This window comes from Poeciliopsis prolifica, unplaced genomic scaffold (genome assembly GCF_027474105.1).
Source record: "Poeciliopsis prolifica strain line A6 unplaced genomic scaffold, Auburn_PproV2 SCAFFOLD023, whole genome shotgun sequence".
NCBI lineage: Eukaryota > Metazoa > Chordata > Actinopteri > Cyprinodontiformes > Poeciliidae > Poeciliopsis > Poeciliopsis prolifica.
In genome coordinates, this window is record NW_026562398.1 from 4462865 (window position 1) to 4486202 (window position 23338).

Sequence of the window (23338 nt, forward strand, 5' to 3'; positions counted from 1 at the left end):
ACGTCATGACATCACGGCGTTGGGTTCTCCTTCTACGTCAACGACGCTGGGCGGTTCATGAATGGGGCTCTTAAGTGGGAGGGCCCCTCGTCTGAGTTTAGCAGGCAGGAGGAAGAAAGTGTGTGATGTGTTTTGCTGCGATGCTCCTTCATGACGGTTTATAAACAGTCCAGCGGTGAGCGGTTCTCTGTGTTTGCGGATTGTAGCGGAGGGATCTTCACCCCGCAGGGATAGCATCCTTCGGCTGAGACGTACAGGCCAGCGGCCACAGCAGCAGCAGCGGAACCAGAGGGAGGCAGAGTCGTGTCGATGAGCCATGGGGTTCCGCAAGAAAAACAAGAGCCCACCAGTGCTGAGCCACGAGTTTGTGATCCAGAATCACGCCGACATGGTTTCCTGTTTGGCCATGATCATCCTCCTCGGCCTAATGTTTGAGGTACTTTGTGTGTGAGTGGAGCTGTTAACCGCTGCTAGCTAACGTTAGCTCACATGACAGCAGGACTCAGCAGCAGGGCGCTAGCGTGTCTCCTTCCCTTCTCATGTGTCTCTGATTGCCAAAGAAGATGTGCAGGAGGCCCGCTGGCTCTCTCTGCTGATTCACCGCCTTCCACTGTAGCTAACCAATGCTTTGGTCAGCAAGTTGAGCAGACTGAATGTCTGTCTGGAGGCTGCAACTAAAGCTGACAAGTACTCCGCCACGGTTGAAGAAAACCAAATAGCTTTTATGTCACTAACCTGTCCCCACCCCAGATGCATCATTAAGACTTCTACGATCCATTTTTGAATTAAACTATTCTCATTATAATTGTCATTTTTACATACTTCATTTAAAGTGCAACACACACAACCCACAAGATGTAACTGTGGGAGGAGTGATGTACCTCCTCACTTATTTACCCCTCCAGGCAGCTCTTGGATATCTCTATGCAGTTATGATAATTTGTGAATTCAGGCTATTTCAGAACTGCTTAAATCACACACATGCTGCAGGTATGAGCAGGCAGGTATGCTTTGACAGTTTCACTCGGTTGAGGGTAACCTTGGCTATATGGTACAGTGGATTTTTATCTTATCACCTTTCAAACTCCATTTTTTAATTGGTTTCAAATGTTATGTTTTATTATTTTATATATATATATATATATATATATATATATATATATATATATATATATATATATATATATATATATTCACAGACCCTCATCCTGGCTGCCCAGGAACAGGCCCTAAACACCAGACAAGACCCGAGGTGTAGGTTGTGCACGGAAGCCCCTGAGACAGTCCAGCACATAACAGCAGGGTGCAAGATACTGGCAGGGAAAGCTTACATGGAATGACATAACCAAGTGGCAGGCATAGTGTATAGAAACATCTGTGCAGAATATGGGCTGCCCAATTACTTCCCCAATTTGTAAAGGTTTAAAATTCTAAAAGGCTGTTTTTGTTCCACGTTGTTTACATATTTTATTCCAATTCTCCCTTTAATTAATAATTGTGGTTGTCTTATTTTCTGCTTCAAATTAGAAATAAAAATATTACGATGGATGAACATGAGCACTGATGTTGTTGAACGTGGGGGAAGCCGAAGCACCCGGAGTGAACCCGGGTGCTTTTATCACACTAAATAAAAGCAGTGTGATAATGAATAAAAATTCAACAAACTAGATCATAAAAAGACATTGGAGGAGGAGGGGGAGACATTTCACCTGTGCAGTCCTGGTTTTTTAATATTAAAATTTCCAATTAACAAAAACAGTAGCTGTTTTTCAATGGATGAACATGAGCACTGACGTGGTTGATCGTGGGGGAACCACCCGGAGTGATCCCACACCTACACGGGGAGACATTTCCTCCGTGCAGTCCTTGCTTTTTAATATTAAAATTTCCAATTAACAAAAGCAGTAGTTGTTTTTCAATGGATGACCATGAGCACTGATGTGGTTGATCGAGGGGGAAGCCGGAGCACCCTGAGAGAACCCACACCTACACGGCGTGCAGTCCTGGCTTTTTAATATAAAAATTTCCAATTAACAAAAACAGTCACTGTTTTTCCAATTACCGCCAATCAGTAAACCCACATGTGGCCCCAAACCCCTTTTAAATGTGAAATATTGTAGACAAGTTGATTTCTATTCTGGATAGACTTTACATCTATCTTTGAATTTGCGCAGACATGATGGAGTTACAGCCTTCTTGATTCTCCTCCACAGAGAAATCTTTTTCCTGGGGGTCTCTTTTTGTTCATGGATATTGTTTTGCTCAGCTGCCTCGTCTGCTGCTTGAATCTCTAATTCCTCAGTTGATGTTGGGATATCAGCTTCATTTAATGTAATCTTTGTCTGTGTAGGGGAGGTTCTCTGGTTTTCCTCACTCTCCCCTTCTGTGGACCCTGCAGTAACCATACGAGTTACGCTGTCTGTAACTTTGCCATTTGTTGATTCTATTTGCTCACAAGGTGTCTGGGGGATCTCTGGTACCATTTCTAATTCCTGATCCCCAAGTGCTTCTAATGGAGAAACTGGTTGGTGTTCAGTGTTTTCTTCAGAAACGTCAACTTTCTTGAGGGTCTCAAGCTCACGGGCTGCCTTTCTTGCTTCTTTTGATTTTACGTCCTATGTTGGTTTTCTCCGTTCTAGAGTTGTGGGGACCATTTCTTCCACAGTGATCTCCTGTACTGTATCTCTCTCCGTTTCAATCATATAAACGCAAGTACTGATGTTGGCTTCCTGATCCCCGAGTGTTTCTAAAGGAGCAACTGGTTGATCTTCAGTGTTTTCTAGAGAAACTTCAACTTTGTTGACGGTCTCAAGCTCACGGGCTGCCTTTCTTGCTGCCTTTCTTTTGATTTTACGTCTTGCGTTCTTTGATGGTTTTCTCCGTTCTTCCTGGTCCCCAGTTTGTAGAGTTGTGGGGACCATTTCTTCCACAGTTATTTCTTGTACTGTGTCTCTCTCTGTTTCAATCATATGAATGCAAGTATTGATGTTGGCTTCCTGATCCCCAAGTGTTTCTAAAGAGGCAACTGGTTGATCTTTAGTGTTTTCTTCAAAAACTTTAATTTTTTTGAGGGTCTCAAGCTCTCGGGCTGCCTTTCTTGTGATTTTACGTTGAGCGTTCTTTGATGGTTTGCTCTCTTCTTGTTTGTCCCCAGTTGGTTGGGTTGTGGGGACCGTTTCTTCCACAGTGATCTCCTGTACTGTATCTCTCTCCGTTTCAGTAATATGAATGCTAGTTTCGATGGTGGCTTCCTGATCCTCAACTGTTTTTGGGCGTTCTTGTGCATCTGTTTGAGTTTGAACAGAAACCATGGAATACTTTCTTCGTCTTTTCTCTGAGAGTATTTTCCTTGTCAGTTCTTCCTGTTGTTTAAGTTTCGCATTTAGTTTCTGATTAAAGTCAAACATTTCATCCAGCTGTTTCATTAAGTACTTTTGTACTTCATTATGTTCCATTTCAAGGTCCTTGAACTTGGCAAGACATGCACACTTTTGTTGACTTGTTGGCTTTTCAGAAGCGTTGGGCATATTCTGAATTGTCTCCTGCACTCCAGTGATGGACTGTTCTTCACTGGCCAGTGAATCGTTCTGCTGTTCATTATTTTCTGCAGAACACTCTGTCAACAGGGACGTGTTCCTCTGACCAGGTTTTAAATGGAACCTGGTTCTTCTCATTGGACTCGCTCTCAGGTGGCTGACTGTCCCCGTTTTGGTCCACTGTCTCCAGTGCTTTGGCAATCGATTCATTTTCAACCAGTGAAGCGTCTTGCTGTTCGATGTTTTCAGCAGAAATCGCAAGCTTCTCGGCTTGACACCTTCTTGACACCTTCTTCTTCTTCTTCTTGCGCTTGAGTGGCTTGGGTGGCTGTAATTCCCTTTCCACAATGTTGCCGGATGCAACCTCCTCGATTCCGGGCTGGTTGGACTGCATTGTATCTTTTGCTTGTTTCAATTCTCTAGAAATTCAGTAAAGATTCAAGTTAAGTTTGATGTCAATTTTCAAATGAAATGTGCACTAAACAACGTTGAAAATCTCACTGTAAACTGCTAACTAAACTGTCATGCACAGTATCTTGGCTGTGCCAAGGACTGCACATTTCTGGACTGAGATGTCTGATGTTGTTCCTGGGATCTGTTGTAGCCACTGCTCCAGTTTGGGGGTTACTGCCCCGAGGGCCCCGATGACCACAGGCACCACTGTGGTCTTCACCTTCCAGGCCCTCTCCAGTTCCTCCCTGAGGCCCTGGTATTTCTCCAGTTTCTCGTGCTCCTTTTTCCTGATGTTGCAGTCGCTTGGTATTGCTATATCTACCACAACGGCTTTCTTCTGTTGTTTATCCACTACGACAATGTCTGGTTGGTTTTCCCTTACCATTTTGGCTGTCTGGATCTGGAAGACTCATCTTAGCTCTGGCGTTCTCTACCACCTTTGGGGGTGTTCCCCACTTTGATCTCGGGGTTTCCAGTCCATATTCTGCACAGATGTTTCTATACACTATGCCTGCCACTTGGTTATGTCGTTCCATGTACGCTTTCCCTGCCAGTATCTATCTGTTATGTGCTGGACTGTCTCAGGGGCCTCCTTGCACAACCTACACCTTTAGTCTTGTCTGGTGTGGTAGATCTGGGCCTCTATTGCTCTGGTGTTTAGGGCCTGTTCCTGAGCGGCCAGGATGAGGGCCTCCGTGCTGTCCTTGAGTCCAGCTTTTTCCAGCCATTGGTAGGATTTACTGATATCAGCCACTTCGGTTATTTACTGGTGGTACATCCCATGTAGGGGCTTGTCCTCCCATGATGGTGTCTCTGGCACCTCAACCTCCGTTCCCTGTTGTCTGAGACATTCACTGAGCACATTGTCTGTTGAGGCTTTGTCCCTGATGTATTTATGGATCTCACACTCACTAGTCCTCTGCCTCCTTCCTTGCAGCTCGTGTACAGTCTCAGGGTGCTGGATTTGGGATGGAACCCTCCATGCATTGTTAGTAGTTTTCTGATCTTAATATCTGTGGCTTTTATCTCCTCCTTTGGCCAGCTAATTATTCCAGCAAGGCATAGCTGTTTATCGCACGGATTTTGTTCTTGCCATTGAGCTGGCTTCTCAGGATTTGCCTTATTCGTTGGAGGTATTTAGCTGTGACTCCTTTCCTTGTGACCTCATCACAAGGAAAGGTTGCAACAAGGTTGCCATTTGCTTGTGGTATACCTAGGTACTTGTAACTGTCCTCTATGTCTGCTATTGTTCCTTCTGGGAGTGAGACCCCTTCTGTGTGGATGACCTTCCCCTTCTTTGTGACCAGCCGACCACATTTCTCTAGTCCGAATGACATCCCGATGCCTGTGCTGTAGATCCTGGTGGGGTGGATCAGTAAGTCGATGATTCGCTCACACTTCGCGTACAGCTTGATGTCATCCATGTAGAGAAGATGACTGATATTGGCCCCATTTTTGAGTCGGTATTCGTAGCCAGTCTTGTTGGTAATTTGGCTGAGGGGGTTTAGGCCTATGCAGAACAGTAGCGGGGACAGAGCATCTCCTTGGTATATGCCACATTTGATGGACACTTGTGCAAGTGGTTTGCAGTTGGCTTCAAGGGTACGCTTTCCCTGCCATTGCAAACTCATCGAGTTTGCAATGAAGGCTCTCAGAGTCCTGTTGATGTTATACATCTCTAAGCATTCAATGATCCAGGTATGCAGCATTGAGTCATAGGCTTTCTTGTAATCAATCCAAGCCATGCACAGATTGGTGTGTCGGGTTTTGCAGTCTCTGGCAACTGTGCGGTCTACGAGGAGTTGGTGTTTGGCTCCTGCTGCTATTTACACCGATATCCTTCTGTGCCGTGCTCATGTGTTTATCCATGTGTTTGCTTATCTTGGCCGCTATGATGCTTCCAGGTTGTGGAGAGGCAGGTCGTTAGTTGGGTGGGACTGGACCCTTTGTTGGATCCTTCTAGATTGTCACCCCATTCAGGGTGAGTCCCACTTTGTAGCAGCTGGTTCATTTGGGGTGCCAGTCGCTCATGGAGGGCAGTGAGTTTCTTTAGCCAGTAGGCATGGATCATGTCAGGCCCTGTCCAGTTTTTCATACCTGAGACTCTTTCTTGAACATAGTGATGGTTACTGGGGCTTGCTCAGGGAAGTTGTGCATTGCTGTTGTGTTCAGTATTTCTTTAGGTGGCTGGCCAAGGCTTGGAGCCTCTGTTTGGCAGTTTCGAGTGCTTCAGGTATGCCTGTACTTTCTGGGTATTGGTCTTTGCATTGTACCGTTTGTGGAGCTCTGACAGTTGGCTCACTTCCATCCTTGTTACCTTTTTAGCCTAGGTCTCATGCTTTTATCAGTTGTAGATCAGCTCATTGGTTTCTATTATGGCAGGGGTGTCAAACTCAAATACACAGTGGGCCAAAACTTTAAATTGAACAAAGTTGCGGGCCAACGTTGAACAAATGAATCTTTTAATATGGACCCAAACAAGTTCTAATATAACAATAAATATTGTACAAGCAAAGCTTATCTAACTTAAAAGTGCAGGTGTGCAAAATTGAGTTGCTAATAATAATAAAACATATTATATTAAATAAAATATATTTAATATATGAAATAAAATATTAAATAAAATTTAAATAAACATTTAATGCCTCCTTTCTGATGTAAATGTCTAATATTAATTTGAAATTGCCTCGCGGGCCAAATATAATTACACTGCGGGCCAAATTTGGCCCGCGGGCCAGAGTTTGACACCTATGTATTATGGTGTTGGTAGGGATCGTTTTTCAATCGATTTTGAATGAGGCTTGCCTAAGGACCCAGACTGGATTCGAACCCGGTGATATACTGATGCCTCATCCATTGAGCTATTCCTATATATGTGCAGGCCGCTATTTTATTTTAGTAATTTTAGTAATTGGGATGGGTGGAAATGGGACAGAGAATAAAATAATTTTGATTGATTTTGAGTAACTTTAAACACACAGAACCACTGAAATGATCAGAATCAGGCTTCCATCCAGGCTGGGTAAATACCATAAAGTAAAATATCCACGTTGCACATATAGATGGGGTAAACATAAGCCTTTCTGTGTTTGTTTTTTGATCACCAAAGCTGTAATGTAAGGAGCGTATAAAAAATAAGAAGTGTTTTATTTCATTGTCTGCTATTTTAGTTTTGCTATTACTTTTATTCTCAAAATTTCCAGTTTGCATATATGGGATTGGAAGGAAAGCTTCTTCTTTTCTTAAAAGTAACTTCAATAACTAAAACCCACCTTTAACAAGCTAAAAGCCTAGAAAACTGCTGAATATTTATGTTTAGTGAGAACTGATGTTGCTGATGTCTTTCAAAGCAAATGGAGCACTTTGTGTTCAGGGAACAACAGTGGATTGTATTAAAGCAGCTACACAGAATCTTGTCTAATTATAATGATCTGAATCGGTCATATAATTTGCATGCATAGGGAAAATATTTTTGAAATAACATGCATACATTTAATGATGCATGGCAGTCTTTTTTTTTTTTTTAAAGTATTTGGTTTGTATCCAAGGAAGCTAATTAGAGCATAAAGTGATCTTAAAAATCATCAGTGATGAAAACTGAAGCAATTAAAATTAATTCAGATTATTTTTTATCACTTCAGGTCACGGCAAAGTTTGCCATCATGTTCATCACAGTCCAGTACAATGTTACTCAAGTTCTCGGTAAGATCGTTTGCTACATTTCTGCTCATTCCTGTTTCTTAATTCCGCTTTAATTCTCATACCTTTAGGTTATTTTTAATAATCTAATTTCCTTCTCTTTGCAGATGAGAAAAGCGAGCCAGTAAACCTTTACCAGTACGGCCCTAAAGATGTGGCTACAGTGTTTTTCTACCTACTCATAGCAGTCATACTTCACGCCTTGATTCAAGAGTATATTCTCGATGTGAGTACAGTTTGACGCCACTTTTCTCACTAATTGTTTATCAAAAATGTATGGCTGTGGGAAAAACGTCAGATATATTTATATTTTTAAATAATTCATAAGGACTAATGGAAGCTTTATTTGCCTAAAACAGTCTATTTTTTTCTTCTTTTCCCTTTATCCAAAATGATCAAAGCATGACAGGCTTTTTTCATTCAAATATTCTAATATTAAAAAAGTGGAACATGCTTTAAAGCATACCTTCTCTCTTCATAAGACTGTTTTCTGTGTATCTATTAAAACGGCTATCAGATGAACGCGTTCATATTGCAGCAAACCAGATCCTTTTTAAAAGAACCCTTCTCAACACACTTCACTTCAAAGGGCCGATTCATGAGCTTTGAGATTGGATTTTTCTATTTGTATGTGCTCGCAATCATGCGTATGCCTCCTTTCCACACAGAAATATGCTATGTACTTTGTTTGCAATGGAATGTTTTAAGATTGTTTTTTAATGTCACACTATTGTTATTAAATTTGGTTGTACTGCTCTTGTTCTGAAAAACATGTTTTCTTAATCAGAAAAAAAATGTCCTCAGGCAGCTTTTGCTTATTCTTTTCTTTATTAATTTGCGCTTCTACTATAACTAATGCAGTTGTTTCAAAAAGAGGTCATATAAACTACTATTACATTGTAAATATTATGCATTATTAAAATTAAGAACAGATAAAGCCTAAAGTGACTAATGACACTGTAGGCGTAGTAGACATTTTATTACCTGCAGTGGAGAAGCTTCAGGCTTATCTTATTTTCTTATTAAGGAACCATCCTTTTGGCTATGTGGACTAATGCAAATTTGAGTGAGTCTACTCAACTTGAAACAAATGAAGCCCAAAACCTTCCTATTATAATCATTTTTATTTATTTTTATTTTTGAAGAAAGAGTGTACATGTTGCTCACAAAGTTTGACAGGAGCGATTATTTATTTATTAATCTCTGTGTGAAAAAAATTATAATTTGGTTAAGTTGATTTAGATTATGGAAATTTTCATTTTAACCAGGCCACCTCTAGAAGCTGTTAATTAATTGCTTCCAGTTGAATTTTTCTTTAGCTGCCAATGCACTGTTCACTCATAGCTACTGCCCACAGCCCTATAACGATCTGAACTCTGTGTAATTATGTTGTATTGTGTGTTCATTCTCCATTTCAGAAAATTAATAGGAGGTTGCACCTGTCGAAGACCAAACACAGCAAGTTTAATGAGTCTGGCCAGCTAGCAGCGTTCTACCTGTTCTCCTTTATCTGGGGCTGCAGCATCCTAACAGCGGTACAAGGCTCTGGAGTCTCAGAAACATTATTGCATGTCGTATGAGGCTTCATCTTTATGGGGGTTTAACTTCTTACTTTGACAGGAGGAGTTTGCAACAAATCCCACTTTCTTATGGGAGGGGTACCCACACACCAACATGGTGTAAGTAAAAATGCCTTTGAGAGCTTTGTGGTTTAAGGTCACACCGTGGAACAATGTTAAAAGTTTACTTAAAAGTATCTCTGTTGAAGCACAGTCTGAAATTGCTTTCTTCCAGAGTTTTTTCTTTTGTTAAACAAAGTGTTTGGGGTTTTTTGGTATTGAAAATTTGCTTATTCATCTCTAAGCTTGTCTGTATTTCTCTGAATTTTAGTTTGTAGTATTAAAATTCTAATACATGTATAAAATAAAACTAAAGTGTCTTAGTCTCTTGTTTATTGCTCTATTTTTTCTCTTTAGTTTTCAGGTTAAATTCTTCTACATTTGCCAAATTGCCTATTGGCTCCACGCACTTCCTGAGCTGTACTTTCAAAAAGTACGAAAGGTGAGGTTGGTCTGTGTTTATTTTTTCATTTTATTTATTTTTAATAGCAGCATTTCATTATTATCTAGTAATAAAAAGATTATTTTTAAGATTACTTTTATCAAGTTTGTTTACATTGATTTTTTTTTTCATCGCTTTTAAACATATAATAATATATCAAAGTAAGTTGGGACCAAATGTCTTGGTTTCATTTTTAAATATTTTAATTACCCACATTGTTTAGATGTGGCTATCTCATAAATCCTTAAAAATAGATATAATTTTGCCACTTGGTTAAGTAAAACAATCTTTTGACAAAAATTAAACAAACAAACTCAAATTTGCTTTTGTTTCCAGCTTAACTATGTTTACCTACCTTTCACATATGCTTATGTGAAATTCTGCTTAAACTAACAGTAACTCTCCTTGTTTGTTTAATTTCCATAGGAGGACATCCCCCGCCAGCTTTATTATATTTGCCTTTATGTTGTCCACATCTCTGGTGCCTATATATTAAAGTAAGTCAGAGGGGTAATTATTTGCTTTGAGATTTTTACAAGAATACCTTCATTAAATCAGTCCTATGATCTCTGAGCAGCTTCTAAAGAGATAGTTTGAAAGATTTTAGTCATGAAAGCTTAACATCTGGACAATAAGGCTGCTGACTGACACTAATCTGCTCTCTGTAATTAATTACTTAGGAAGTTGTAATAGTTGCTCCGTTACTCCGGTACCCTCTTCTCCATTCAGGTACTAGGCCTGTCACGATAAATCAATTTGCTCGAACTGTTGAACAAACATTCATGTTGTTTCCGATGTCCGCTGGACTTCGGGTTGCGCCGTGTCAGCTGTTCGGGATTCCCTCCGTGTTTCCCCTCAGAAAGCACGAGGAGAATCCGCGCTTTCTGATTGGCTACCGGTCATATTCAACGGGCTGCTTAAGCTTCCAGTCTGGGCAAATCCTGGATTTAGATCGGAGCGGCCACGAGGAAATACCGTAACACACAAGGGACAATCTTAGAACGAATAACGTTCTAAGATTGTCGTTCGGGTTAAAAAATCCTGTAGTTTGAACTATTGCATCATGCAGTCGGATTCTTCTCTATTTAAATCTAATTATTACTGAAGGGCAATATACTATACAGACTTCATAATCTGCACTCTTTTGGTTGAATGCAGTATTTATTTCCACTTTGACTTTATGTTGTTCAGTTTTTATTCAAGTACATTTGTTGTTAATGGAGACTGGGAATCTATTTTATTTTTGTTTTTGGTTGTTTTATTTATTTTGTGTATCAGTCCCAGTGTTAAGTGTTCTTTTGAAAGTAAAGTGTATCTATCTTTGGCAGGAAATTGCATGTATTATTACGTAATTTCCATTAAATCAGTGTAAAAAGGTCTTCAAACAATATTATCGTTTATCGCAATAATTTTTTGAGACAATTAATCACCCAGCAAAATCTGTTATCGTGACAGGCCTAGGCACTCATATTATGTTCTTCAAGTCAGGTCAGCCACCTTTTCCTGGCCTGAAGATTTCAACACCAGAAGCTTTCTAAAAGCTTTTTGACCTCAGACCTCACTGTTTCAGTCTTTGGAGTCAGTTCTCTTTGTTCATCTTCTTTCCTTCAGCATTATTGATCTCAGATTCAAGGACGCTGTCAAGCCCACTGGGTTGTTCTGTAGTTACTGCTTATGGAAGGTGGTACATTTTAATGCTTCACTTTAGATGACACGGTATCCATTAGTCCATCAGTTCAATCAACCTTCCATTGAACAATCTATTGATTTGTTCATCCAGCAGTTTGACCATTCAACCAAACATTCATCCTTTTACCGATTTGCCTTCCTGTTCATTCATTCATTCACGCGTCCATCCATCTTTCCATCCATTTGTCCATCTGCCTAAGCAAGGCGAGTTTATTTGTTTAGCAGTACTTAAAAACTAAGCAACAAAGTTTACTTTCTTCCATTGTTATCAGAATCATCACAAAATTTTGGAGTAAGGACTAAAATTTTATTTGTTTAATAAACAACTTTCCTTTTCTGTTTATCCATCAATCAAAACATCCATCTACCCCTTTGACACTCCATGTGCCAATCATCTGTCCATTCATTATCAAATTATCCATATCTTAATTTCTCCATCTCTTTTTCCGTCCATGAATCGTTGAAACAAAGACTCATCCAACTCCAGCCTTTGAGGACTGGAGTTGAATACATTTCCTTTAGTCCATCCATGCATCCCTTCCAATGCATCTGTCCATCTCATCTATTTTTAATTTGATCATTCTCCATCTGTTCATCCCTTCATCCTCAAGTTTTCACAGATTTTGTTTTCAAAGCAGGACTTCAATAAAAGGTTATTTAACTTTTGTATCGTTATCTTAAAAAGGTATCAGACAAATTCAAGTACAGAAAAGTGTGAAACTTGATCCTAAAAAAATGGGTTTGAACCCAGAAGTCGAGTTTTCCGTCTTTCACTGAAAGTTTTCCGTCCCTGTTTGTTTTTCAGCCTCCACCGACTGGGCCTGGTGCTGCTGGTCCCTCATTACCTGGTCGAACTTTTGTTCCACGCTTCACGCCTTTTCTACTTCAGTGACGAGAACAAGCAAAAAGGGTATTTGTTTTATTCTCATTAAGTTTTTTTTAATATAGATTAATGGTATTTAACAATATCATTTATTTTTGGTTCTAGTTTCACCTTGTGGGCGCTGCTTTTTGTCATTGCCCGCCTGCTCACCCTCACGCTGTCAGTGCTGACATTTGGCTTTGGTCTGCCCCGTACGGAAAACCACGGTTTTTCCTTGGCAGAAGGCAACTTTAATGTGCTCACCGTCAGGTATGCCCAAGAAAAAGCTCTCAGTGCTTCAGTGTATACTCAGCAAACTTCCAGATGGGAGTAAAATAAAGTAAACTGTATCCTCTCAGGATGACCTGCCTATCAGCCGTCTGTCTGACGCAGGCCTGGATGATGTGGAAGTTCATTAATTTCCAGTTAAAAAAGTGGCGAGAGCACAGCCAAAATCAAGCATCAAAGAAGAAGACAGTGAGCCCAAAGAGCAAGCCTCATAAAAGAGAAACTATCAAGGGTAAGTCTGCACAGATGCAGTGTTTCCTGCTTGCTGCAGCGCAGCTTACCTGCTTTAATTACTAATTCTTCACTCAACTTGTCTTGATAGGAGGAGCTGCCAATGGAGTTGTCAAGTCTGAGGATAAAATGTCACCACGAGCAAGAAAAGTCAAAGCTTCATAAAATCAGACAAGCTTGGAGAGATGAGAAAATAATTTCTGATAATGTGACATTACAGGTGGTTTCAGGCTGCAGGAACCTTTTTAATAGTTCTCATAACAGCGTAAGGTGGATTCCTCTCTTTGTTTATATTTGTGCTGCAGGAACCATGGCCTCTTTGCAGAGCTACTTTTAATGAGTGTTTTTAAGATCCTGCGACAGAATATAAGCCCTCCGTATGCAATCGGGGACATAGGTGGCCCAGTTGCATATAGATTGGTAGTCAGTTGTTCACTTGGTCATTATCTGGTTTTTAGAAACGCCTCAAACTGTACATAACAAATTTGAGAACGTTCACCAAAATAACAGAAGTTAGGTCCAGTCTTATCTGACTGAGAGAATTTCTCAATAAAACATGCAGGAAATTCAGAATTGCAGAAAGAAAATCCAAATTTACACTCATGATGGTGTATCAGGTAGAGAAGCAAGTGGCAAAAGTAGACTCAACATTTTAAATACTTAATTTAGATAGAAGTTTTGAAACCTTAAACTTACAGGGTTTTTTAAAGACGCTCCAGGACAGTTCACTGCTTCATCAATTCTCACACCCATTTCTTCTCCACCCACCTCAGTTATCGGGTAGAGGGCAACATATGTCCAGGAAGCATGACATTCCCTTTAGGAAGTGATACAACATCAATTCTGTCCTGATTGGTTCATAATGCTCTTATATTTTGTAAACAGACATTGGTCCTGAATCACACATTCTTTTTATGTGTTGTAAAGGAGGAGTTAAAATTTTCAATTTAATCTTGTATTGCTAATTTAATAAACATAAAATATTTAATAAATCTAAATGCTCATTCATAGCAGAGTTTAACGATACCAATATTTTAAGGACAAATTAGCGCCATATAAAATTTTGTTACTTTGTAATTAATCATTTAGGCTAGTATTTATCAACCACTCAATGTTTTTATCAGTATGATGTGACTTGGTTCTACCTTCAATTTAAAAGAACAATATTTTTATTTAGTTTTAAAAACTACTTATTTAACAAATTCATTTTTTCAGGTTCCTATGTCTTCATCTGATTTCTCACTAACTCAAAACACAGGGGTCGAGAAGATTTTCAGCTCTTTCTGGAAATCTGTCTCTCTTCACTGTGAAGAGAGACAGATTTAACATTACAGTTCTTACCTTTGTTAGCGGTCCAAAAAGGTTGGAGTGGGATTCAGGCAGAAATGTTTGGTGGAGCTCACAAATGGTGGATCTTCAGAAATAATTTGAATTGTGAATTTTCTCTCACCAGGTCAATTTGGCTCAACTTGGTCGAGTTGACCTGGCATGAGAGGTCGAATCAAAGTCTCAGTCATGTTCAAGATGTAAAACAATCACTGAATGACATCATACGATTTTAAATTTCAGGCAACTTTACAAAACCAGAGCCATGTTTGTCACGGAAGAGCCAGGAAATTCTCTACTCACTAAAACAATTGAATCTTCTCATAAATCCTCTAACAGGAACTTCTCAATCACACCCAAAAAAGTCTGGTTCGGCCAAAATGGAGAAGGAATGAAATGACCAGCAATTTCAGAAAACCAATGTTTTGTTTTTTTTTTTCCTCCTAACTCTGCCTAAGTTATTTAACGCAACATACACAGAGACCCAGCTCTGATTTTGTGGGTCCTTTTGGTGTGGCTTTAATTTGGTGAATGTTGCAAGCATAACTGACATTGCCACAATGATCGTCTGGCAACTGCTATGCAATCACTATTTTTTTTTTCTAGCAGTGCAAATGCAAGCAAAAAAAAAAAAAAAATAGAAGTTGTATTTCTTATTACTTTGCTGAATGGGGGATTCCTAAAGCTATAGGATCTCCAAGAGTTCTTAGAAAAGTTTGGTCAGAAGAAACATTGTTTCTTATAAAATCTAAAAATGCATCTGCTGCTCTTGTGGGAAAATGAAACATTTTTGCACACTAAGAAACCTTTATATGAATCCCCCTCTGGGGTTGAAAAACCCCCTTTCTGAAAATTTCAGTGTTACTGTGAGCTGCAAGTGTTCATTGTTCGTTCGGGTTTGCTGAATGGGGATGTTGTCTGGGCACGGCTGGTTTTGACGCTTTAACATGATGGATTTAGCTATTTGAAGTGTCCTTTTGTGTAAAACAGCAATCACTCCTTGGAAAAATTTTTTAAAACGGAGTACTTCTTCAGTAATTTCACATGGAATCCCTTCATAATTCCTTACAAAGCCAATACTTGACTTCAGGGGAACATAAAGTGTTCAGTGCACAGATTAGCAGCACAGGGTGTCATTTTAAGTGTTGGTCTTGTTAAACATTCTGCTGTTTTCCAGGAAAAGATGCAAAATAAAATACGAGAGGCAAATATTTGTGAACAACAAAGCCTGTGCTGAACTGTCAGAACATTTACTGCCATTATTTGACGGCCTCTGCCATTGAAGTCCGACATGTTTCAGGATTGAGGCATTTAAATATTTCAGCCACTACTCTGGTATTCTGACTTGTGATGCTGTATTGTTTGTATACAGTTAAATCTTTATATTGGCATGATGGAAATTATGTTTGCTGAGGATGCATTTTGGTCTTTTCTATGGCAATGCATGATGGTTTCAGGCTAAAGGCTTGTACGGCTAGTTCCTTGTGCTGTTGAGTTTGCATCTTTTACATACTACTACAAACACACAAACATTAAGTGACCTTTTTTAACAACTGCTGCAAGATGTTTCAGTTATTTATTTTTGTCATAAACAACAGAGTTATTATTTTATATGCTTTTAAAAGCTATAACCAGCAAACACAGTGGTACATAGCAACTGCATTTAATCAATCCAAACAAAACAATCTTTCTTCAAGTGTCCTTACAAATGCTGAGGGTTTATTTCACTTCTTCTGTTTGCGTTTTTTGCAACCCTTTGGTATCAGGGGACAAGCTATTTACCGCTCACACCATAACTTGCGTCCCATGGTTCAATGGGAGGTGTGTTTGTGAGGGACTGTGTTTTGTATGCGTGTGCACTTGTTCTCGTGCGTGTAAAGTGTTGTTTAGCTCGTAAATTATAACTGGGAATGATGGTTTATTGCTTGTCTTGTTCAAAGGAAAAAAAAACATGCCTGTGTGCAATCTGTTCAATGACTCCTGGCTGTTGTTGGATAGTTTTTGTTATTTCTGTCTTTTCGCCACCACTTTTTATCTGTCCTGGTATGACTTGCCTAAGGCTACCAAAATGCTGTGTGTAAAAACACTGAATTGTGGATTCTTGTTTTGTTTTTGTTTTTTTGGTTGGTGCGATACTAAATGCTTCTGTGTTTAATGTGTCTGCCCTGCCACTTGGGGCATGCTCTTGTCTCCCTGCTTCGCCTTTTCAATGATCCTGGCATTGCCCATGCACTCTTTATGATCGTGGATAAAGTTTCTGTGCACAAGATGTCTTTTCCCAGGAAAGTCTGAATTAAATGGCTACTAATAGTTTAGAGACTGAGATTGATTGGTTATAACAGCCATGAATATTCCATGGTTTCAAAATATTAACACACAAATGTTAAACATGCTCTATATGCTTTTATTTTAAAAACAAAAGCAACAATTATTCCTCCTAATTGTAAAATAATATATATTACATTTATTTCAGTCTTGATGAAACATACTTTTGTATGGGTGTTTCTATGATTTTTTTTTTAATAATAAACTTTTTGTGTCCTTCATATAACATACATATTGTTATCTAGTGTTGATCTACTGTCTGCAGTTCCACTGTTTGATTTCCATGCCATTTTCTAAAATTTAGCCTATGTAGTTCCACAAAACTTGAGCTAGTTTACAGAAGTTGTTTGTTGATCATTTGTTTAGCGTTGACGCCTTTTCTCCCCCATGGCGTTCTGCTCACAACGGGGAACAATGACATTATGTTTTACAACTCCAAAAACAGTATTTCTGAAGCAGGAGAAAACATTTTTCTGAGTTTGTCTTTTGACAATTTGCAGGAAACCCAACGAAATGTTGGGGCAAAGATGCTAGTAGCTTAGCAATTAGCTAACTATGCCAGAAAAAACCCCACATCAGTAAGAACCATTATGTTGAGTCAGAAAAAATGAAAAAGTTGCTTATTCAACATGATGCTTTGTTAGTCGCAAAGCTTTCTTGGTCAATTCTGTCGTTGCAGGCCTACAGTCACTGTGACAAAATAATTGTCGCAAATCAGAAATTGGAGAATACTAAGAACAGTAGAAACTAAAGCATCCATAATGTTAGTTAGATCTAATTATTCATTTCTATGTTGTTTTACATTACTTTAAAGCTACTGGGTTTGGAAACATATGTATTAAAATTTGATAAAGCCTGAAGCAGGGACTAAATGACTATGTCTGTTCTTATGGAGATTACCACAATTTTTCAGTAGGTTTGAATTAGTTTGTCAGTTTTCTGACTAGTAAATCTGATTTTGATCACAACTTGGTAATTTTCTCAGCTATGTTTTACATTTCAGTTAAGACACTTTACTACATACATATCTCTTTTTAAGATAATTATTTACAGTTTAAATATTTCTCCTAGGAGTAAACAACTAAAGCTATTTCGTTTTAAATAGATTAACTTTTTTTTTTCAACTGCAATTAGAGCAGCATGTCCTCTAATTGCCTCATCCTCCCAGATGACTTACTTTTTTTTTCACAAAAATATCAAATCTCATTGTTTTTCTGGAAGCAAAGGGTTGAAACAATTCTTGTCAAAATTATCAGCAATCAGGACATCCCTAATTATTAGGTATGTTTATGTTATTTATATTTATTTAAATTTTACACTAACCTATGTGAAAATATGGTCTAAACACTGGTAGCATATGGAGTATAACAAGATAGTAAATTCGTTAAGGTCTTTCCTCCAGTAGCAAATTAACTGTAGTTTCCCCACCATGGATGAAAAACTACAAATGGCTAACTAAGGGAAAGTAAAACTGGAGCACAACAATATGTTGTGCTATAATCAGCCACTGAAAACTCCAGTAACTCCAGACATTCATCTGGCATCTTAATGAAAGGTCTTAAAATCTTAGGAAGAGTATGATGGAAACTTGTGTGGTTTTGAAACTGTGACTTTTTAAAACCTTGGTTTCCCGAAAACTGCGTACATGGAAGAACACGAGGATCCAAGCTTTAGCAACTTGGGGGTTTTGGTTGCCTTTAAGAGCAATTTGTGTAACATTTATGTGGCATTGTCAAGGGAGAAAAGGAAGAGCAGTGGAGTTATGTACCAGCCTCTTATTAAACTATTTTAGAAGCAACATATTTTAAAAAAGAGAGAAATGTACACTGTACTTAATTATGTGTCAGATTTTTAAGCTATTTTTATAAGGGGAGGAAAACTGTTCAAATTGACTGTTTAGTATAAGCCTGTGAATATTTGTTTTGCATCCATGTTATGAGTTGTTTGGGATATTATTTTTTAAATAGAATGACGCTTGCTGAATTGTTAAGTGTATACACATTGTGGTATGAGTGTAAACTTTATATAACCTATTGGTTTATGTAAAATCATGGCCTTATTAGAGCAAGTTGTACTCTGCTATATAACACTTAGCTGCAGATGTGCATTGCAGCTTTCACAACTACACATTTTTTATAGTTACAATGAGGTGTTTTGTTCTTTTGGAGCAGGAGTTTAGTATGTAGATTTTTTTCCTGTGAAAATGTAAAACTTCCCCCCTCATTCTGACACAAAACATTAAGTTTAAGGAGAATAATTATCGTTTATTGTGTTTGTTTCTTTTTGCATTGTGTGCATTACGCACCACAACACTGCTATTGGTGAAATTCAAACTGGACTGCATTTTCATGATTGTTGAAAACTTAAACAGAAAGCAGCAAGGAAATAAATGTATGTGGAGCCTCTCAGTCCAACAGTCTTATATATATATATATATATATATATATATATATATATATATATATATATATATATATATATATATATATATATATATATATATATATATATATTAAAACACTAAACATTAAAGAGAAACATTTATTGTACTTTCTGAACTGTACCTACTCGTACCAGTTTTTTTTTTTAATTTGCAGCTTAGTAATAATGTTTTTGTACATTTTTCTTTTGAAATATGTCACTTCTGACCTTCTCTGAAAATATATATATATAGATATAAATATATATTTATGCAAACTGTTGCTTTTTTTTTTTCCTGTCACTTTTTTTATTTCATGTTTGAATAAAGCTTTTGTTCACTATCCAAAACTTGAATGTATGTTTTTAGCATAATTTTGTCTGATCTCTTCAACAGGAACTTGATGGAAGAACACACAAAATGCACAGAAAATTATGATAACTGCAAACAATCGTTTTTAGAATGGACCAATATATTCTGTGCAGGAGACACTCTTGATGCATTTGCTGTGAAGCCCTGATAAACTAGAAAACATTTGATAGTACATATATTTTTGCTTTTTGAGTTATAAGTTTAAAGTGTTCATTCCTAATGTTTATGTAAATTTTAAAATGTAAATCTAAGCATAAGAACAAAACATGTTCACGCAAAAGTTTCACCCTACCACAAAGCATATACATGCACAGTAGCATATATATTGCGTCTTTGATGTAATAACTGCTGTTAAAGCCCAGCTTGCTCTGAAAGTGGATTCAGCTCATCTTCATTGTTGAGTCTGGTGTTTTTCTTTTTTTTTCTTTTTTTAAAATGTACTCCATAGATTATCTGTGGCGTTTAGGTCTCGTGAGTTTGCTTGGAAATCCAGCAAAAGGCGTCGGTACCTTTGGAAACATGAGTAGGCGCCAAGTCCTGCTGGAAAATGAAATCAGCAGTTTCATGAAGTTGTGAACAGATGGAAGTATGAGGTGCATTGGACCAAGTCCAGCATAATGACACACCACCCTAAATTATTACCGACTGCAGAACATCCACTGAATCTTGAATAACTTGTGAATATGTCATTTCATGACTGATTCTTTCCCAAAGTATCAAGGACTTTGTTTCACAGTCCTCCCCAGTTTCTGCTATCCCTTGTCGCTTGTGTACTTTTTTCTTCCATTCAATTGTCCCTTTAATACACTTTGATTCATCCCTCTGAGAACATTTGCTGCTTTGGCAATGACCTTCTGTGACCTCTTTGTTGGACAGCTGTCAAGTTAGCAATCTTCCTCATGACTGTGGGGCTTAATTTACAGAATGAAATTTCTCATTTATTCATTTTAAGCAATGTTTATGTTGTCAGAGTAGGAAAATGTTTGTCTTTTATTAACTAAGCCATAGATAATAGATATTTATCTTCAACACTGCAAAAGCATAACATTTCAGCAAGCTTTTTTGTTCTAGTTTCTAGTGAAAATATCTTGGAATACTTGAAATAAGGCAAAACTAACTTATACATAACTTTTCAGCAAGCCATAGAAGATTGTTTTAAGTAAATCCCTAATATTTTATGAAGAACTAGTTTGAGTGGCAGATTACTTCACTTACAAGACAAGTTTCCCGTGTTATAGGTGAGTCATTTTTAGTCAATATTAAGAAATTATTGCTGAAAACCAAGCTTCAATATGTTTTGAAAAGGAGTTTGTAAGTTGTTGTTTTTTATTTCATGTGTACTAGACACTAGACATTACACTTTACACAAAATATTGGCAAGATTTTGTGTTTTTAATATGAATGTATGTAAAATATGGTTGTATTTACAAGTTTCACATTTTCAGCAGAATTGCTGAAATATGTTTTTGATGCAGCTGTATTCCAGGATGTGTCGACCTTTGCTTAGGATGTGGAATGGGTTTAAAAGGTCAGTAATTGAGAAGGAAAAGTGGACAGCCGTCTGTTTGTTTTACCTAAATACCACCAGGGGGCAACGCGGAGCTGCTTGCCTGAGGGACAGAGGCAGTCTGAGGGCATGGCTGCAAACAAACCTGCATTAATAAATCAGTACACAGTGGCAGAAAGACAGAAACATTGTTTTATGAAGAAATATTTTTGCACATCACCCTCACACAGACAGAAGGGCCAAAGAAGCAGCAACAATGGTCTGAAAAATATCTTAATCTGGATATAATCTTGTTTTTCAGGCAGAAAATTTACGCCTTCCTGTTTTTTGACAGGTGGGGCATTGGAAATCTGACATCCATGAAGGCTGAAGAAGAATCGTGTCACAGACAAGAGACACCTGCAGCTCCCCGCCCAGGCATTGTGTTGTTTCAGACTAATGGCTTTTCTCCAGCCGATCAGACAGCTTGATGGATCAGAGGGAACCAGAGAGGCAGGCCGAAGCTCTGCAGGGTTAGCGCAAGGACAGGAGTTCACTAACATGCTCTCCATCACTGCACAGGCGCTCGCTGATGGCTGCATGCTAAACTCAAACATACAGTGCTGGAATATTCTCGAGGTGGTCCCAAAACACAGGAAATAAAAGTTTAAAAAGCAGGGACACAGTGAGACATTCTTCGTTTACCCCCCTCCATCCAATGAGGATAAATGTCCCGCTGAATCGTCAGTATTATGTGTAATTTCCATATAAATTAGCTTCATTAAACTGGGAGTACTTTCTTGTTTAACGAAGCTCATTTGGAATTCTGTATTTAATAAGACATGTAATCCCAGACTTGCAGACTAATAGCCAACAATTAGCAGGACAGGAGCTTGTGTGTGTGAGAGTAGGGAGAGAAAGTGAGAGAGCGTTTAATCTCTCAGAAGTATTGTAGCCCTTCAGTGTTATTATCATTGATTGTCCCAAATAGGAAAATTGGACAGCAGCTGCTTTCCCAGTCTGGTTTATTTATGGTGATCCACCGAACTTGAAGGCATAAAGATGCTCAGAACCATCCAGGTCATTTAAGGGAGAGCAGAAAAGTGAAGTGTGTGAGTGAGGTGTGCTTCAGAGCAGGTGCAGGCTGATGAAAGGGGAGGGCGTAGATGGGATGAAAACATCTGGAAGGATCTAATGAGCATTAATGAAGAGTGGCCAAAATGATTTCTAAAGATGAAATATTAAGCCAATGCTTTGATAAGAATCACAGAGGCTGGGTGATGAGAGTTTTTAAACCCATGTTTGTTGGATCCGGGAAATAAAACTCCTACATCACAGGTAAGAAGCAGAAAGGTGGCAAAAGAGGCAATGTTCAGAGTCACGGGTAAAAACAATTTCATTTTGCAACAAAGTTTTATCGGGTAGATCAACAAAAGCTTGTGCATTAATTGTGGAGTGCAGGGAAAAGGAAACATGGTTTTCAATTTTTAATTACAATTACTTTTAAGAATGAATATTTCAAACGATAAGCATGAATATTTATTTGTTTTAACTCACCTAAAGTGAGTTTTTCTGTATTTATTTATTCAAAAAAGAAAAAAGCAAATAGTGATGAGGTTTGAACTTTGGGCCATTCGAGCATTACTATAATTTGATCAAAACCATATTCTCGTATCTCTGGTTGTGTGTTTAAGAATGTTTGGAAAACTTCAGCTCAGCTAATTTCTACCCGAAATGCCCTGAATTCAGCATGGAGAATTAGTTTTCCCACTCAAACAGCTTTTAGCCTGTAAGTCTAAAAGTTACTATTTTGTCTCATCTAATCAAAACATCTTGTTGGTTCCTTAATTTTTTAAAGCAAATTGCAAACTGGATTCTTTATGATTTTCTTTCATTGCTGACCTTCTTCTGGCTCCTTTGAGGTGTTCAGATTATTGAATCTAAAACACACAGACACACATTATGGTTGGTACAGACAACACTCCAACTCCAAGAGATTCAAAACACAGTCAGTAATTCGCAAGTGTATAAATCAAAAAGGTAGAGGCCGAAACTACTCAGATTATATATGTTTATGTGTTTGTTAAATATACAATTTTGACTCTTCACAGCTTTAGTATATAAGAAAAATTAACAAAATATATCAACAATTAAATCCAGACTAGAGAAGAACCACTATGCACCCCAAAACATAAATATTTCAATTATATTTCCAATATTCAAATCCCTTTACAGGTCTCAGTCATTTCATATTTTAATTCCCAATACAGACAAATTTGTGTAGTGCATAACTCCAAAAATATTTGTTGACATAATTGTTGACAATTTACCAGCTGTGACTTTTGAAGGTTGCTGTTTGCTTTGGAAAGTATATTAAAGTTAAGAGGGGACTAATTTCAAATTTACACCACACTTTTCAGATTTTGTATTTGTAAAAAAAAAAAACATATTGAAAACCATCAATTTCTTGTTACATTACAGTGCCACCCGACTTAATGTTGTTCTATCAAATAAGATGCTAATAAAAGGCATTAAAACCTGTCTTTTCAAGTTGACTAAAAATGTGAAAAAGTAAAAAATGTCAAGGTATA

General features: G+C 38.0%; 1 protein-coding gene across 1 annotated transcript; it reads left to right on the forward strand.

The window, feature by feature from the left end:
- The first annotated feature begins 47 nt into the window (after positions 1-47).
- zgc:113278 (Translocating chain-associated membrane protein 1-like 1-like) lies at positions 48-18956 on the forward strand. The gene is made up of 11 exons (XM_055046264.1): positions 48-436; positions 7631-7691; positions 7796-7914; positions 9107-9223; positions 9309-9367; positions 9665-9749; positions 10176-10246; positions 12244-12348; positions 12427-12570; positions 12660-12820; positions 12911-18956. Exons 1-11 carry the CDS (start codon positions 317-319, stop codon positions 12982-12984), a joined length of 1116 nt encoding a protein of 371 aa, XP_054902239.1. The 5' UTR covers positions 48-316; the 3' UTR covers positions 12985-18956.
- The last annotated feature ends 4382 nt before the right edge of the window (positions 18957-23338 follow it).

Bases quoted from the DNA above. Each gene is read 5' to 3' on its own strand.
- zgc:113278 (XM_055046264.1), top strand. From the start codon at position 317: ATGGGGTTCCGCAAGAAAAACAAGAGCCCACCAGTGCTGAGCCACGAG. The intron at 9,368-9,664 runs GTAAGTAAAAAT...TTTTCTCTTTAG, and splicing joins TACCCACACACCAACATGGT to TTTTCAGGTTAAATTCTTCT. The intron at 9,750-10,175 runs GTGAGGTTGGTC...TAATTTCCATAG, and splicing joins ACTTTCAAAAAGTACGAAAG to GAGGACATCCCCCGCCAGCT.